Source organism: Salminus brasiliensis, chromosome 3 (assembly GCF_030463535.1).
Source record: "Salminus brasiliensis chromosome 3, fSalBra1.hap2, whole genome shotgun sequence".
In the NCBI taxonomy this organism is placed as follows: domain Eukaryota; kingdom Metazoa; phylum Chordata; class Actinopteri; order Characiformes; family Bryconidae; genus Salminus; species Salminus brasiliensis.
In genome coordinates this window covers 31,268,889-31,287,522 of record NC_132880.1, presented here as the reverse complement: position 1 = coordinate 31,287,522, position 18,634 = coordinate 31,268,889, and the positions used below count along the sequence as shown (strand labels likewise).

Below are 18,634 nucleotides of genomic sequence, written 5' to 3'. Positions count from 1 at the left end.
CCCCCATCCCCCATGCCTAGTTACACAGATTTTGCTTTATAATCCGCAGATCCATAATGTGAATCTCTGCAATGAAGTTATCTGTGTAATTTGTGGTATTTTCTCCCAACTGAAACAGTGTATTAGTCAGGCTCTACTTTAATGCTCCGTCCATATGTGGCTGTGTGTTGTGAATTCAGATGTCCCGTTGCTGCTATTTTAATAGATAGGACAACAAAATAGGCAGCTGGTACCTAAGCATGGCGCTTGCACATCAGAAGTTTTAAATAGGGCGCAGCTTGTCCTACAAAACTTGATCAGAGCTGTGGAGGCCCAGGGAGACCTGTGTTCTGCCATCTATGTTTGCTGCAGTGCTGTGTCCTAGCTGCTGTGGTGTTTTGTATGGTGGGTGTGTCTGCTGTGGGTCTGCCAGAGGGACTTGCAGGCCAGACGGCTTCCCCTGTTTAATGACACACTTCATCAAGCCAAGAGCTGAGCTTTGGCAAAAGCTAAACCCAGACGGGTTCCACATGCCATCGGTCCACGCCAGTAAGGCTAATCTCTGAAGACAGGCTTCTCTTTTCTTCCGCAGAGTGACCCAATAAATGAAGCTTCACTGGTAGCTTTAAGAGATATTGATAATGCTTGCTGTAAAACATAAATGCGTGGATGTTTCTCCAATCGTTCAGTATCAGCAGAAGAATACTAGAATCAGATCAGTATCGGCAGATCAGCTGCTTTTAAAATGTATAATCATCAGACCTTTAATATTTAATGCATTTATTGAGCTCCAGAGGAGCAGAATGTTTAGGTGACGTTGGACTTCTGCCCTGCAATATCTGCATTTTGTTCATTTTACTACATTTGTAACCCTAAATGTTCAGACACTCACCTTAAGATCTACTCTTTGATGTGATTCTAATCAGCAGCTTCAAATAATTCTCTCTATCAACCATCAGAATGGGGGGGGGAAATGTGATCTCAGTGATTTTGAGCATTGCATGATTATTGGTGCCAATCCAATAGAACACCTTTGGGATATGGTAGAACAGGAGATTGGCAGCATAAAGGTGATCCTGAAGTCTGCAGAAAATGTATGATGCAATTATGCCAACATGGACCAGAATTTTAACTGGACATTTTTTACATCTTATGGAACCCATGCAATAAAGAACTGAAGCTGTTTTGAGAACAAAAGGAGACCCTTCCCAGAAACGGTATAGTGTCCCTAATAAATTGCTTAGTAAGTATACGGATATTGGTCTTTTTTATTGGTACGGATATTGATGAACATTTTGTTCATCAGCTGCATTAATTGCAGATTCTACATCTTGAATTTTCATGCTTTGAGATAGGGTTGGGTGGTATAACAGTAATATCTTATACTGCAGTATTTAAAAAAGCTGGCGATATCTTAACATCAGCTCAGTCCCCTGTTCGCATTTAAGAGAGCCACAGGGTGGGGCGCTGTGGGAGCACACTGATTAATGGTGTCACACTCTCGTAAAACAGGTGGGAAAACATGCCGACCGTAGTTGCATGTTTTGCAAAGTGCTCAGTTCAGTTAAAAGCCAGAACAAGCAAACCTGGATGAGCCAGTCTACTCAGTGTGAGCCTAAAAACAGCCCAAATCATTCCTAAGACCATTCACTCGACTTTTTGCTCTGATCTGATCTGAGGCTTTATTTTTTAAATGTGTGTGATTAGTGCCCTAGTTAGCTGGAACACGGTACGTGTTGTGGGTAGTCTTCCAGCTAACTTATCTAAGCCTAGATAGCCGGATATGAGTCCAAACACAGCCAAGTCTGTCTAATTCCCCCTTTCAGTTACTCCCAACACCAGTCATTTCTTTTTTATTTCTATATTTATTTAGCAGTTTGTCAGCAAAGCAGCTGCACTGGGCTGTCTGATACTATGTGTATCTGTAGCCGAGCAAGCTAAGCAAAGCTTAGCCAGTGGGCTACAGATTCTAAAACGACGGGAAAAATAATGTTAAATTCAAAGTCTCTCAATTTGAGTCATTCTCGTCGAAGTGTTTATAAGTGGGCTTTCAGTCAGCTAGACTGAAATTTGTTCAGACAGATTGTTATGCCGCTGACTGAGCTAATGCTAACCAGCTTCTCTCTTCAGAGTAGTTTAACATTTGCAGTTGATGGTAGACAAACTTTGCTTGTTCACTTGGTTTGTTCACTTAGTTTGTCTTCATGTTTCACTGCTTAATAATTTAATTATTGCAGGTTTTCTTTACATCGTGTCAGAATGTCATGATGAATAGACCAATAGAAATGCTCCAAAATGAGCAAATGCTCATGCTTTGCGCAAATATGAAATTTCTGCAGAAAACATCTACAGTCTACAATTACGCCATCTTTAGTAAGTGGTCCTTGTGGTAAATGATCAATAACTTATCAACAACAAATAAGTTCAGTAGCAGTGAAGCACCTGAATACATTGAGATGCATATCTTAAAAACATACTATTGATGCATTACTGACATTAAGTAGGTATGTTGTTGATATGTTACATTAAGTAGACTTGATGTTCTGTCAATAAAAAGAAATCCCAACCCAGCCATACCTAAAACCTAACCTTAACCCTGGTCCTAATCCCAACCTTAACCTCAACTCAAAAAGGTCCTAATTCAGTAGAAGTCTTCAGTAACGGTCTCTTGATAATCGACTGAATGTTCAGATTCTGCTACAGCATTCATATGTCGGTGATCTGCTACCGAGAGTCTTTACATCATTTAAAAGGACCACTCCAAATAAAGTGCCACCAAAACTTTAAATGATCCAGATTACAAAACCTTCATATCTCCCAAACAGCAATTTTCCCGGGAGAAGAAAAAACTTTTTTAACTTAGATTTTACTCCAGGTCTGTTTGAATCATTTCTATTGGTCCATTCATTATGAATTTTTGAGACAATGTAAAGGACTACAACCAAATTGACATTAGATTTATAAGTGCAAAAATGGAGATGCAATGCTTTTACATGACAGTGGTGATAAGTAAAAGGGTCTATGCCTTGATAAGTCCAAATTTCATGTGTTTTGAAACTTTTAAGACTGTTTACGCTGCCAGTTAATTTAGTCCAGATATTTTGGATTCATTGTTTTGACGATGTCACATAAACTATGTATTTGCACACAGTATATCTGCCTATTCAGCCTACAGCAGTCTATCCCCATCTATAATTATAGTGTTTCAGCTTGTACTACTTTCTGAACGAGGAACAATACAGCATAGAATAGACAGAAATAGCCAGAATAGGCGTCATTTACATGTATCAGTCTCTTCGGCACAATAACAAAAATATGGTACATAAAACCCATAAAACCACACAAATGATACAAGTGGGCCTCGGGGGAAAAAAAGACAAAAGAAAAAGTAGGGTTTACATGCAAAGAATGTTGTCACTCAAATGCTGTAAGAATAGAAATGTCCCTGCTGAACTCCTTGTATCAGCCCATTTTAGAGTGGAAATTTGAGATTTTTTTTTATTTATTGTTTTAACCTGAGGTTAGTGGTGACCATGGTTGCCATGGCAATGCTATGGTAACACAAAGGGCTTGAATGCTGTCGAAAAGCCATGCAATTTCTTTAACAGAGCCCTCAAACAGAGACCCGCTGGTTCCCCATTAAGCTGAAGCAGAGTGCCTGTTTGGACAGTTAAAGTGTTGTGCCTTTATCTCCAGAACTGTGTCTGAGTAGATTATTTGAGATGCTCTAACCACTTTTACTACTGTCTAATATTTGAGAGTAGCTGCTGTATACTAAATGCCAGACTTTTTTTTTAGCCATGCAGGCACATCATTAAATTGGCCCTTAAGGCTCCTGTTTCTCAGACTTAAGTTTTTTGATTAGCGGGACTCTTGAACAGCAGCTAAAGATTATATTGTACTCTTAACTCCAGGGCTGTGTGTGAATAGTTTTCCTATTTGCATTCCCATTTTGCCTGATCTGTAGCACTGAATAAACTGGTAGTGCTGCCTAGCATGTGGATCCCTGTGGCTACCAGTTTAGGCAAAATCAAGGAACGCAGATAGGAAAAAGAAAAGTTTCAACCAGCTATTTAGACACAGATTTAGACTTTTTCACAGACTGTGAAAATAACTAAGCCGATCCCTTTTTTACTTTAGTCACACCAGTGTTTAACATAAGCAATGGCCCGATAGCCTGGGGCCAGTAAAAACTATTGCCGCAAATCCCAAAACCAGGTAGAAAACTGTCTGAAGCTGACCTTCCAAGTTTTTTCTTGGAGTCGTTAGTTAATTTGAAAGCAATGTTAAAAGAAGCATACGTGGGTAGTAAAAGAAAGAGAAAGTGGCGTATAGCTGAGAGGAGGAAATCAATGGTGAGATGCACTGTTCAGTTTACAGGCGATTTCCTGCGATGGCCAACCAAGGGGGGGGGGGGTCATTTTTCAAGGGGACCACTAACTACAGAAAACAGGCTCTGGATGCACATGACAACCACCATTCCACCATTCGCACCATTGTGAGTGGCTAACAATTCGTCAGCTGGCCCACTTCATGTCTGGACACAATGCGCAACGTCATAAACCAGCGGGTGAAGAGGTCAATCAACACTGCTTACCATTTACTTCACTGATGTAGCAAGGCCAGTTTTTCAGCCAACTAATATATATTACTGTAACTTAGCTTATTAATTAGTCACAAAGCATGACTGCTATAGTGTTATGAGTGAGTCTGAGTGTCAGCTAGCAACCGAACCATGTTGTGTAGCTAACTATCTCCCTTAAGCACAGGTGAGCTAACAACACTATCTGGGAAGAGTTTAAAGTGTATTATCCGTAATTACAGTATTTACAAGATCATATTCCCCATAGCTATTAGTCCTTTATGGCACTTAGCTGCCTTCTTATCATCCACAATTATATATTCTGTCCATACTGTGTCCAGTATTCAGTATTCAAATGTACTTGGTACTCAGCAGGTACATTCTGTCCTGGGGGAAATTTGGTAGCCAAGTCCCTCTGTTACATTTTTAAAATAATAATGAACACTGAGATATGAGTGAATAAGTTTCACATTAATTATACCTACCATTGTAGTTTTTAGATTTGTGGGCTGTGCAGCAGAAATCAAAGCCACAATTTGTCTAAGAAAATTAATCAGTTTCTGTGGACGAATCATTACAACATATATCTCATTAAAACATTAACACTATTTTTAAAATGTTGTGCTCATCTTTTCCTGAGCCAGTAAAAAATATAAAGGGGCCCCTTTATATGTAGAAATGTTACATTGGACACTGATCACACATTGTTTTGATGGCAGCCTTAGTCTGGGGTGTTTTCATACCTGTCCCAAATACACAAGTCTAAACCCAGGACTGGTCCAGGGCTTGTTTTGGGGGAGCGGCTCATTATTACTGGTAGTGTGAAAGGGTTGAGGAGAAAGAAGAGGGTGGAGTTCTTCCTTTTTTTAATCATTGGTGTGTTTTTGTTATAAATCAGTTGTATAAAACACAACCACTAAAAGATTCCTGATTACAAGACAACAAGTTGTATAGTGGGAGGAGTACAACAATCTGATGCCTCTAAATGTTGTGTGGTGTGAACCTGGCATTAGTCATAAGTCAGCAGTGTGATGCTAGGAGCGTGTGTGTGTTTGTGTGTGTTTTCTAATTAAAGCCAGCGCTCCTTGCTGGCCCTGATCTGTCTTTAGCCTTTTATTGGTACGACTCAGTAATTACAGATAGCAGAATGACTTATTAGTCCATGAGTCCGTGCCTAATATACACCCTTTTGCTCTTTACTGGGGCAGTCTCTCGGTGGCCACAACCTGATACATCAACATACAAACTGACATACCCCACACGAATACAAACACACACACAGTGCCTATAAAATGTATAGTATATAATTATAGAGTATATAGTATATTATGTAGTATATACATTATACTGTTAAATATATACTGTACATTGTTGGACCCAAGTAAATATATTGCACTGTTTTCGTGGACATATCGCTCATTCTTGCTCATTCTTAATATCAGTTGGTACTGAACACAATGAATGTGTCTTCTGCATTAAACCCATCCATGCAGTGAACACACACATACACTAGTGAACAAAGTGCATACGTTCCCAGGGATATTTGCCACTGCTGGTAGACCCTTATGACCATATGCTTCGATACACCTGCAAATTCAGCCACTTCCTTCAGACTTTGACCTTTGGGATGACCAAATGCCATCACTCCTTTTTGCCAATCATTGATATTTGCTTTGCAACCCATTTTCCACATATCAAATGATACATTCACTGCACTGTACCACCTCTTCTCAATCTATGAATCCCATCACACACCCCACAGGTATTTATAGCCCGCTTATCCTTGTGCAACAGCATCTGCAAAAGCCTGAAAGTACTACCACCTTTTTTTGTCCATAGAGCTTATGTTACTATTTTAATCATGTTTAATAATGTTCTTAAAACACGATGCATTAATGCATGAACACAACTGCTGTCTTTCTCTTAACTTACTTTGATGGCAGTTATGTTTTTGAGCCACATTTGAATCAAGTAATTCATTCAAAACACCAATTCATCCAGGGCAGGTAGGTCAGGCCTGGAAATAGCAGGGGGTTGAGGAAGTAGGAGAGAAGAAGCAGAGGATGACAGAGAGCAAACTACACAGCAGAAAAGTAAACAGCATCTGAGCAGAACTCCCGTTACGTCTGTGGAGTCTGAATCAAATCTCATCCAGCCGTCTCTCAAAAAGACAAACATGGTGTTCTTAGATGAGTTCTTGGGAAAGAAAAATAGGGAGCTCCTCGTTGACGTTGTGTTCTTAACTGATGAAGAGCACAGTGTAATTGCCTCTGCTCGACCAGTTTAATCTGCTAATAATGACAGTCTGGCTAATAGTTGTGAGCGAGTTCCGAGGTTAATTAAACTGACTGACATTTTAGCACATCTACACAGTCTGGGTGAGTCCCAACTTTTAATCTCACTGAAGCAGAGAAGGGTCCTGCCACTTTCCTTCTGAACAATGTGTTTATCACTCTCATGGGTTGTTTTTTGTTTTATTAGTGTTTTGCCTTCACTGCTGCTGTTTGGTGATTAATGCTGTGTTATTTTACTCACTCATCCTATACAGTATACTCCAGCAACATCACTGAAAATACACAACGAAACAAATGTCACTGCGAATTTATATGGTTAAAGGTGTTGGTTGCAGGTAATTTAATGTCACATCAACACACTTCTTGCCAGAAGATCACAGTAATGATGTTGATTTAACATATTCCAATGTGACCACAGTTGAATGACGTGTTTTTATAGTGTACAGACTAAAAACAGATTTTCCACTGTTAAAACAGATACAATGAGAAATACTTACTAACCATATACAGGCATTGCTCACTTTATTAGAAATGCCTACCTTTTACTTTCACTCACTGGCCACTAGAATCAGCTGTCTTGTGCTTCCACTCACTGGCCATTTTATTAGAAATACCTACCTTGTGCTTCCACTCACTGGCCACTTTATTAGAAACACCCACCTTGTGCTTCCACTCACTGGTCATTTTATTAGAAATGCCTACCTTGTGCTTCCACTCACTGGCCACTTTATTAGAAACACCTACCTTGTGTTTCCACTCACTGGTCATTTTATTAGAAATGCTTACCTTGTACTTCTACTCACTGGACACTTTATTAGAAACACCTACCTTGTGCTTTCACTCACTGGCCACTTTATTAGAAACACCTACCTTGTGCTTCCACTTACTGGCCACTTTATTAGAAACACCTACCTTGTGCTTCCACTCACTGGTCATTTTATTAGAAATGTCTACCTTGTGCTTCCACTCTCTGGCCATTTTGTTACAAATGTCTACCTTGTACTTCCACTCACTGGCCACTTTAATTGAAACGCCTACCTTGTGCTTCCACTCACTGGCCACTTTAATAGAAACACCTACGCTGTGCTTCCAATCACTGTCCACTTCTTAAAAAAAACCTACCATGTGATTCCACTCACTGTCCACTTCTTTAGAAAAACCTACCTTGTGATTCCACTCACTGTCCATTTAATCAGAAACACCTACCTTGTACTTCCACTCACTGGCCACTTTATTAGAATCAACTGCCTTGTACTTCCGCTCAATGTCCATTTAATTAGAAACATTTACCTTGTGCTTCCACTTACCTTTTTAACTGTACACCAACATGGTGGACCTACAAGAGAGTGTTTTCTAATAAAGTGGATGTTGAGTGCTACAACACTCACCATTGATTATTGTTTATGTTGACTAAGACCATTCTCTCTCCTTTGACAGATCTTGGCAAACATCATCATCTTCATCTGCGGGAACATGGCAGGTGCCTATCACAAGCACCTGATGGAGCTTGCTCTTAGACAGACCTACCAGGATACATGTAACTGTATTAAGTCACCCATCAAACTGGAGTTTGAGAAACATCAGCAGGTATGGAAAAAGCACAGCTTTTATCAGGCAATCTCTATTGATGCAGGTGTTTGTTTTTAGTGTAAGATATGTATACAGGGATTTAGAGCAGTCCGGAGGAATCCTGGCTACTTGAATAAACTTAATCACTTAGAAATACACCTTTTCGATTCACTGGCAGTAATAGCTGTCCGGTTGAGTGATAAAAATACACATTTTAAATTCTTACAATAAGGCAAAGGGCTAGATGGGCACATACGTTTATATGTCTTTTTCAAGGTTTGCTTTTCAGTCGGGGATGGTAAAAGAGAGTCAAAGCTAATGGCAGAACCAATCAGAATATACATTCCAATTGGGAGGTGAGCAACAGACGGTCAAAACCAGTGGCAGAACCAGTTAGAATCTTCACTTCAGCTTGGAGGAGGTAGAACATTTGCCAAAACAGCAAAATTAGCACAGGTTTAAATTTAACAAGACTGTTTGCTTTCTTTGTTGGTAGTATTTTTACTAAAATAGATTTCTGATATTTTCTGATAGGTCTTAGCTAACAACAAAACTGCCATGTTCCTGAAGCAGAGACAACATCGGAAGCATCTTACCTAGGCTAAGGAGAAAAGAACTGGACTGTTGCTCAGTGGTCCAAAGTGCTCTTATCAGATGGAAGTAAATTTTGCTTTTCATTTTGAAATCAAGGTCCTTGACTCTGAACGAAGAGTGGAGAGGCACAGAACCCAGAGTGTCTGAAGTCCAGAATAAATTTCAATCACAGTCTGTAATGGTTTTGGGGTCTAAAGTAGGACTTAGAACTTGTCCACAGTGCCAAAACTACTACCAGTGGTTTGCTGACCATGATATTACCATGTTTGATTGGCCATCCAACCCTCCGGACCTGATTCCCATAGAGACTCCTATCAGATTAACCTGGACTTCAATAACATTACAGCTGCATTGATGCAGTATTTTGTGGTGAAGGAGCTCCAACCAAGTATTAAGTGTATAAATAAATGTATGTGTCAGAATGTGGACACTTCTGTATTGTACATCCTTTTCTGTTTGATCTTGATTATATTCCAATAGTTTGAGATACTGGATTTCTGATTATAAGGACCTATAGCACATACTGCTAAAAAGAATTTAAAAATATGCCAGTTTATATGTAATAAATACAAAATATACGACATTTTAACTTTTACAATTAAATTCGAACAAAAGGTTTCCTGATATTCTATTTTTACATTTACAGCATTTAGCAGATGCTCTTATCCAGAGCGACTTACAAAAGTGCTTCACTATTTACTCAAGAAAACCTCAGCTAGTTTGAATAGACAAAAAAATCAAAGACAAGTTTAGATGCTACTAAACACAAGTCAATATGGAGACCATAATACTCTATTAATATTTGCCCAAATTCTCTCGGAAGAGGTGGGTCTTCAGTCTGCATTTGAAGACAGCAAGCGACTCTGCTGTTCAGACACCCAGGGGAAGTTCGTTCCACCACTTTAATGCCAGAACAGAAAAAAGCCTGGATGCTTGTCTTCCGTGTATCTTAAAGGATGGTGGGTCAAGCTGAACCATACTTAAAGATCGAAGGGCTTTTAGTGCAGATCGGCATTTGACCATTGCCATCAAGTACAGAGGGGCTGGTCCATTCTTGGCTTTGTAGGCCAGCATCAGGGTTTTGAATCTGCGTTGCAGTAATCAAGTCTCAAAGTGACAAGAGACTGAACAAGCACCTTGGTGGCCTCTGAATTCTCTGGATGTTGTAAAGGGGAAATCTGCATGATTTGATTATTGAGATGCACTTGAATGGGATATGTAGATCTGATAAAGGCTAAGTTCATTTTAGTTAGTCAGTCATTGGTCGGATTGTCTTTTATCAGTCAGGGAGAAGGACTGGACCTTATTAAAAGCTTCTGTAAATGACTTGAAAAACAAAAATCCTGTCTCTACTCAAAGCACACAAAAGAACTTTACATTGTAATTGCTGTTCCTGGTTTGAGTATTCAATCATTCTAAAAATATTTCTGTATTCATGCAGATTTTCCAGCCTCTGGTAGGAGGTGGATTTTTTGGCCCCCCTCAATTACGTGTTCTCCACCTTTAACTACTAAACTTTATCATAAGCCATGACTATACCTTTTCTTACCAAACATTTCCTATACTATGCTGCACAAACCTAATAGACCTTTATCACATCACATCCAGCTAGTAGCTATCGAACTACCGCCTGCACCATTTAACAGAGCGCTCAGCATTTTCAACCTCCCTCCAAAATCTTCATTGGACTTCAGCACAGCCAGCAGGAGGGCAGTTAACAGGTCTGGAAATCTCTCCAACACGGACAAATGGCTTTGTTTGTCTTGGCAGACGTGCAAAGGTTTAAAACATTTGGGTGACCCTGCACATCTGCCGCAGCGCACTGTTTACCGCTGCAAGGAGCAAAGCAGAGAAGGAGCAGAGCGTTGGTTTATGTTAACCCCACATCACATCTCTGAATGCACAAGGTGCTAGACTATAGACTAACACTTACTGAGCTTTATTTTAGAGGGGAAAAGGTCCAGCAGGTTTAATTCCTCCCACTCAGTCCATGTAAACATTAGCAACATTTGCCAGAGCCCTTAACCCCACAACTGGCAAAGAGACACACAGCATTGTATTTTTACATTAAACTACCAGATGGGAAGGACCCAACGCTACGGGGTCGGTTTCTCAAGGTTTTAAACCAAACCTTGCTGATGACAATTTGAATGAATATTGAATTAATTAACATTGATATTATAAGCATTTTTATTCTGCGTTCAGTCTGGTTCAGATTAGCCTTTGTTTTCTTTGTATTGGATGCCTCGTTAAAAAATGACACACAATGAGCTTAGAGTTTTTCAGCTGAAGTGTAAACTGTGTTTGAATAAATTTTTGGTGTAATTAGGAAGGGCAGCCTCCTCAGCCACTGATAACAACATGGCCAGAAGCTGTTTAATGATATCACTTACGCTTCCGCGATAATAGACGCAGAAGTATGATAATGGTCTGGTAACTGGTCCTAAGTATGCTCTCTTTGTAGTAATTGTGCAGTTCTTCAGTATTCAAAAGTACCAATAATATCCACAACATACTCAGGAAAGTGTATTTTGACAAACAGTGATGTAATTTATCATCATAATAATAAATAATCATCATATTGCCCAGCTCTAGTTTGTTGTCATTTGATTAAATCAATTTCAATAGGTTGGCCTTTTAAAAAAAACTGATTACTCCACTAATTGTACTCATGACATTTACTAGATTATTGGATTACTAATATAACTGACAGTGACAGCTCTAAAGATATCCGAGAGCCACTGGCTAGCTCTGCTGGTCGGCAGAATAAGTATTGCTTTGGGAGGGAAAGAATGAGTAAGTGAGTGAGCAAAGGAGAGTAATAGGGGTCTGGGGGGTTCAGTATGAGTCATCCATGCAGTTGAACACAAAGGATCATTATGTCACTACAACTGGCTTCTAATATACCAAGGCAGAGTGAAGCAGAGAGTTGTTTTGGCCAGAAATAGCTCAGTAACCCCCACCCTGTCCTTCCTTTTGGAGCTGGGTGGGGTGGAAGTTTGTGTAAGACTTCCTTCTGGCTGGCTTTGTCACGTTTGTGGGTGTTTTACTCTGTGTGAAGGATTATAAAAGTGCCTGTTAGAAAATGGTGGGAGAGAGTTTTGGGCAGGGAGACAGTGTTAGAGCTAGTACTCTATCTGCATATACACACCTGTAATTTCATTATTCTCCAAATGTCATCTGAGCTGCTGCTTTTTTCGCTTCTGCATGGTGCAATTAAGGTCTACGAGTCTCCCTGTTCCTCTTCTCTGTTGCAGTTAATGCACACACACACAAAAAGCTACTCTTTTGCTTTTTCGCTCCATGCTTTTATTTTTCTACTGTAATTACCACTGAGATGGATGGCAGTTTTCCCTTAGTACATCACTAGTCATTCTGGCCTGCCGTGTGGCAGAATGTGTTGGTATTTTTGCTGAGCGGCATCAGCGGAGCCAGACGGCTCTCTGTTTTTACTGCCACTCTACTGAAGCTGCTCTATAGATGGACTGTGCGCTCACTACATTAGCTCAGGCCTTACCATTGGGCTAAGGCTTCAGTAGAGACCCGCTTTATTTCCCACTGTACCACCTCGTGAGGATGTGCCCCAACCTATAGACTGGAATATATTTATCTTAATTATATTTTTATCTTTTTATTAATCAATTAATTTGACTTGATCTGTTCTATTATCCAAATGTTTAAAATCAGTTGTCATGGTAACACTTGTTATTTTACTTACTGAAAAAGGGAAAATTTTTAAATTTTATTTAAAAAGACACAATCATTGCACTTATATAGGCAGTATAGGGCAGATCCAGACCCACAATTCTTATGCTCATACGTTATATAGCCCTATAAGACAGAGAACTTAATGTTCATTAAGCTCAACTCACCCACCTCTATGTGTGTAGAGAGCCTTTTAAAGGTCCAAGGAGTAGTGTTAAAGTACTTGAGTCAAATATGTCTTGAGTCTATGTTGTCTACATTATTGATTAATAGTAGAGATTAAGGATGTACAAATCAACGTGCTGAACAGCTCAACTTTCTACTCTCCCCATTAAGCCCATTAGCCACCGTACACTGGGTAGCGGACGCACGGCACAATGCTGAGTAGCATCACATAGCATTGTAACATTGGATGTGTAGCAATGAGAGTGCTGATAAATGCCAGGTTGAAGCTGACACCTTCATTTCTTACGTTCAGTATGAGGTTAATACCCTTACTGAAGCACACCGTGTTCAAGGTGAAAAAAGACCAGGGTACTAAAGTTCTATGGGGTAACAGAGCTTCAGCATTTTAGCGCTGTTTAAAGCCATGGGTAAATTTCAAGTCGCATGTCATCTACAATGTCGTTTTTTGGTCTCGATATGACTTTCCTGTAACATGGTAATGGCAGAAGGCAGAATGCTGGCTGGAGCACTGTGATGTGCTGGAGGATCCAATTGTTCCTTTTCATGCTGAGGATCTAATCGTTCCTTTTCATGATGGCCCAACTGGATAGTTTTTGTTTGAGGGCAGATTCTGAAATTCATTTTTATCCATTTTCTTGTTAATCTGGTCTCTTTTCTGTACTCTGGTTTTTGGTCTCTGTGTCGGCCACTCCTGGTCTTGACTCGGTTTCAGCAGTCTTGACTAAACACTACCAAAGAACCTTCACTTTATGTTGCAATTAATTTAAATGTTCTTCAAACTCTTACACTGTTACAAACATGTTTTATGGAACCAAATTTGATTTTTCAATAGCGCCTCTCAAAGAACCCAAAGTATCTGAAGCACCTTGATATTTGAGTGTATTAGTGGAGATTGTAGCAGTAGCAGTTGACGTTTACCCTCCAGAGCCACCATACTTTGATAGAGCTGCCGTCACCAGATTGCAGCCATGACAATTAACTTAATCGGCTGACAGAGACACCAACACACCAAGGACAATTTGCACTGTCCTACATGTCCACCCTCATTCCCCTTCACATCACCTGAACCTCAGAACAATCGTGGAGAAGCCTGTATCATCTGGGACAAGGCTGGTGCTTACCATGTCAGCCAGCCCTCGGGTACAGCGAAAAATCACCCCAGCTCCTTCTCCACCCTCATCTAATGCTTCCATTCCACCACCTAGAACCGCAATGAAGGAGACAAGCTCCTTACTCACTGAAAAGGAAGCTTCTCTCTCTACCTCATTGTCAGCAGGAGCTCTACCCACTTTCATCTGCTGAAAGCAAAGGGACATCCAGTTTTCAAGTCTGGTGAATTGATACTTTTCAGGTCCATGCTTGTACAGTGATGATGTCAGTGTGCCTGCAATCTGTCCCATTCCAGTAGTTGTCAGAAACAGACAACTCCAAAAACAGAAAGTTCATGTCAGATAATGTGAATGTATCTAATCTACAGCATCCAGGTGCTTCTTTTTGATGATTTTATTACAGTCCATGGGCTTGATTTTATACTCCTAAAATATGATTACAGGAATGTAGTGCTGCAACTGTATTCATTTGGTCAATTTCATGGGTCAGCAGAAATCTGGAGGTATAGCTACTCTGTTAATCATTTTTTTAGTGCAAACAGTCATCATTAATGACGGTTCTGAAAGGTGCATCAAGAATTTCATTAGAAATCAAGAAATCAAGAAATTCATTAGTAATTGTCTACAGGCCTCTGAAGTACAACACTAGTTTAATTGATGAATTTACACATATATAATTTATCATTTATTATTTATTATATGCTATCAGTTATTACAGCAGTTATTGCTGGTGATTTTAATATACATATTGATAATCTCAAGGCCAGTTATGTTCAGTTTACATCTTAGGCTACATTCACACAGCAAGTAAAAGGGGCCCAAATCCAATCTAGTGACACAGATGTGTTACCTCTGTGGCTGTCTTAATGGCAAAAAAACAGAATCTTATATTTTCAATTCCGATTTGGGCCACTTTCATATGGGGGATTGAAATTTCAAAACGCGACTGTGACAGATTGGAATTTGTGTAATTTTATGGAAATCCAACTTGACATTTGCTGAGGAGAAGGAAAAATAGGCCGCAGCAGTGAGGGAGGTGGCGAGATAGTGAGACAGCAGATCTCATAAATATTTGAGGTGATGTCTCTGTTCAAACAAAATTGAACAAATTTTTTGCAGCGAGCTTGAACACATTCTTGGTGCTTAGCCTGGGTGTCAACCACTGGAACTCTGTGATAGCCCATGTGATGCGGCAAAGGTGAAACCAAAACTTTATATTTAGACAAATATCATACAGATATATATCACATTAAAAAGATAGCATCAACAGAATTGGTGAGAAAATCTGATTTTGGACACTTCACCTGCTATGTGAACATAGCCTTAGTGTCACACTTTCCTGGCTTGCTCACTGTCCCTGTTGACTCCACCAACTTCTCATAAATCCCCTGACACCCAGATCACAGTCACGTGTACTTGTGCACTTCACATTTCACTTTGCACTTCACTTTGCATCAGGTCCATTGCAAAGTATTGTTGTTATTTATCATAAGCATGCCAAGCATTTAATATCTGAGTGCCTTATCAACCTGTTTTGTATTTTTGGATGTCTCTTTTTGGCCTGCTCTTTTTGCTATGTCTGCCTGATCCTCTGTTTTTGGTTTTAGACACTAGCATGTTGTTCGACTTTGATTTTGCCTTGCACATTTCTCAGAACTTCCTATTCTCGTTTTTGACCTGGCCCAGCTTATGTACCGTTCAATTGGACTGCACCTTTCACTATTAAAGCAGCCTTATGTGAGAATTGGTATTTCTTGCTCCTGGGCTCCCCCTAGAGTCAGGATGAGTAATTTGCACATTGTGCCATATTGTCAATTTAAATACAGAGATACAGAACTGTCGTAGAAAGTGAAAAAAGCATGTAGAATGATATAGAGTAAAATTACAGGATTTTACACAAATATTACTCGGGTTATGCAGTTCTCACGTGTCATGCCACATGAGTTTCAAAGTGTAGTTTGTAAAACAAAGATATGTAATGCTATTCTCCCTTTTACAAGTCAATGATTTTGACGCTGTTATTGTAGTGTAAAACTGCTACGCATTTTTTATCAGCAAGCGTCTGGTTTGTCACAGCCATGATTCACTTAGCCATTTAATTGCTGTACATTTAATCGCTGAATATACAGTGCATGACTGAATGATAATGTACCTGCTGAGTTATTTCTTTGATAGTTTAATTACTTACCTACCTGATCTACCTACAGTTGAAACCAGAAGTTTACATACACTATATAAAAAGACACATATGCATTTATTCTCACTGTCTGACATGAATTTAGAATAAACTTTTCTCATTTTAGATTAATTAGGATTACCAAGATTATTTTTATTTGCTAAATGCCAGAATAATGAGAGAGGGAATTTGTATTACTTTTTTCAAAGTCAAAAGTTTATATACACTAAGATTACTATGCCTTTACAAAAATTTGGGACAGCCCATATGATGATGTCATGTCTTTGGAAGCTTCTGATAGGTTTATTGGCAACATCTGAGTTAATTAGAGACACACCTGTGGATGTATCTTAAAGCACACCTGAAACACTGCTTCTTTGTGTAACTTCATGGGAAAGTCTAAAGAAATCAGCCAAGAGATCAGGAAGAGGATTGCGGGCTTGCACAAGCCTGACTCATCCTTGGGTGCAATTTCCAGATGGATTTCCTCGTTCATCTGTACAAACAAGATGGGAATGTCCAGTCATCGTACCGCTCAGGAAGGAGACAGGTTCTGTGTCCCAGAGATGGACGTGCTTTGGTCTGAAATGAGCCCAAATCAATCCAAGAACAAAAGCAAAAGACCTTGTGAAAAATCTGTCTGAAGCTGGTAGAAGTGTGTCATTATCCACAGTGAAACGAGTACTGTATCGACATGAGCTGAATACCACTCTACCAGGAAGAAGCCATTACTCCAAAAGAAACAAAAAAACAGATTAATGTTTGCAAATGCACACAGGGACAAAGACCTTCATTTTTGGAGACATGTCCTGTGTTCTGACAAAACTAAAATTGAACTGTTTGGCCATTGTTATGTTTTGAGGAAAAAGGGGGAAGCTTGCAAGCCTCAGAACACCATCCCAACTGTGAACCCCGGGGTGGCAGCATCATGCTGTGGGGTTGCTTTGCTGCAGGAGGGACTGGTGCACTTCACAAAATAGATGGCATCATAAGGAAAGAGCATTATGTGGAAATACTGAAGCAACATCTCAAGACATCAGCCAGGAAGGTAAAGCTTGGGCGCAAATGGTTCTTCCAAATGGACAATGACCCGAAGCATACTGCCAAACTGGTTCCAAAGTGGCTAAAGGAGAACAAAGTCAATGTTTTGGAGTGGCCACCACAAAGCCCTGATCTCAATACTATTGAAAATTTATGGGCAAAGTTGAAATGGCATGTGTGAGCAAGGTGGCCTACAAACAAGGTTCAGTTACAGCAGTTCTGTCAGGAGGAATGGGCCAAAATTCCTGCCAACTATTGTGAGAAGCTTGTGGAAGGATTTCCAAAGTTATACAGTTTAAGGGCAATGGTACCAAATACCAATGAAATGTATTTAAACTTTTGACTTTGAAGAAAGTAATTAAAAATTTCTTAAATTCCCTCTCTCATTATTCTGGCATTTAGCAAATATAAATCATTTTGATAATCCTAATTGACCTAAAACGGGACAGTCAGACAGTGAGAAAAAAATGTCTTTTTATATAAGTGTATGTAAACTTCTGGTTTCAACTGTATGTAATCACTTGTTTGCTGACTTTCAAGACTTTACCTACTTTACTTTACCAACACTACATTTGTAGACATCATTCAAGATTTCTTCTAAAATCAAGGGTATTAATAGGGCTCCTCCTTGGGGAAGGCTTTACTGTAGATGTAGGAAAGCTGTGGATATCTGTGGGAAACATATTGATTTATTGGATTCAGCCACTAGAGTACGGTCATGTACTGACCTTGGATGATTAGTTCTGCCACTCCAACTCATCCCAAAGTTATTGGATGGAGCTCCATCACTTTAGAAAATGTAGTTCCACTCCTCCACATCTCAAGGGCTTTACACGCATGTAAATTACTCTTGGCATTGGGCATGGTGACCTTACGCTCATGTGTGGCTGCTCCACAGCGCCCCATTCTGTCAACAATACTTATCTATAACATCCGTGTCAGCAATAGGTGGATCTTAAGGCTGAGAAGGGAGAAGGATGTATGGATACATTCAGTATCCAGTATTTTTAATTGAATAGGAGTTTTTCAGCTCCTAGACCACTCTCATTAGTAACAATCTGGGAGAATTGTGTGCTGAACATCTCTGAGAGGAAGGGGTCTTTTTTTGATAATAGCACATTCGTTTGAAAGCGCTTCTGTGTGCCGTTTATTTAAATGTCAGGAAAATGCACCTGAGTCAGACGATAATTAACCTTCCTTTTGTGCCCACTCAGTCACAGTTTGCCCTGTACCGAACACACTTCATCTGTGTTTCCACTGCACATTGCTGTCTTTTAGTAATGGGCTGGAGCCAAACCTTTACACACAGCCACCCGAGTGAGGAAAACACAGCATTGCAGTGTCTGTGAGCCTTAAATCACGCATCTGATAGATGGCTGTGATTTCTGTAGTTGATTGT

At 39.8% G+C, this 18,634-nt stretch overlaps 1 protein-coding gene across 1 annotated transcript in view; it reads left to right on the top strand.

Moving 5' to 3' along the window:
- The window catches only part of adcy2b (adenylate cyclase 2b (brain)), a 95,366-nt gene that overhangs the window by 34,690 nt on the left and 42,042 nt on the right, over positions 1 to 18,634 (top strand). The window contains exon 4 of the mRNA XM_072675892.1: positions 8,293 to 8,442. Coding sequence (XP_072531993.1) covers positions 8,293 to 8,442 — 150 coding nt within the window. The remainder of the gene's footprint in view (positions 1 to 8,292; positions 8,443 to 18,634) is intronic.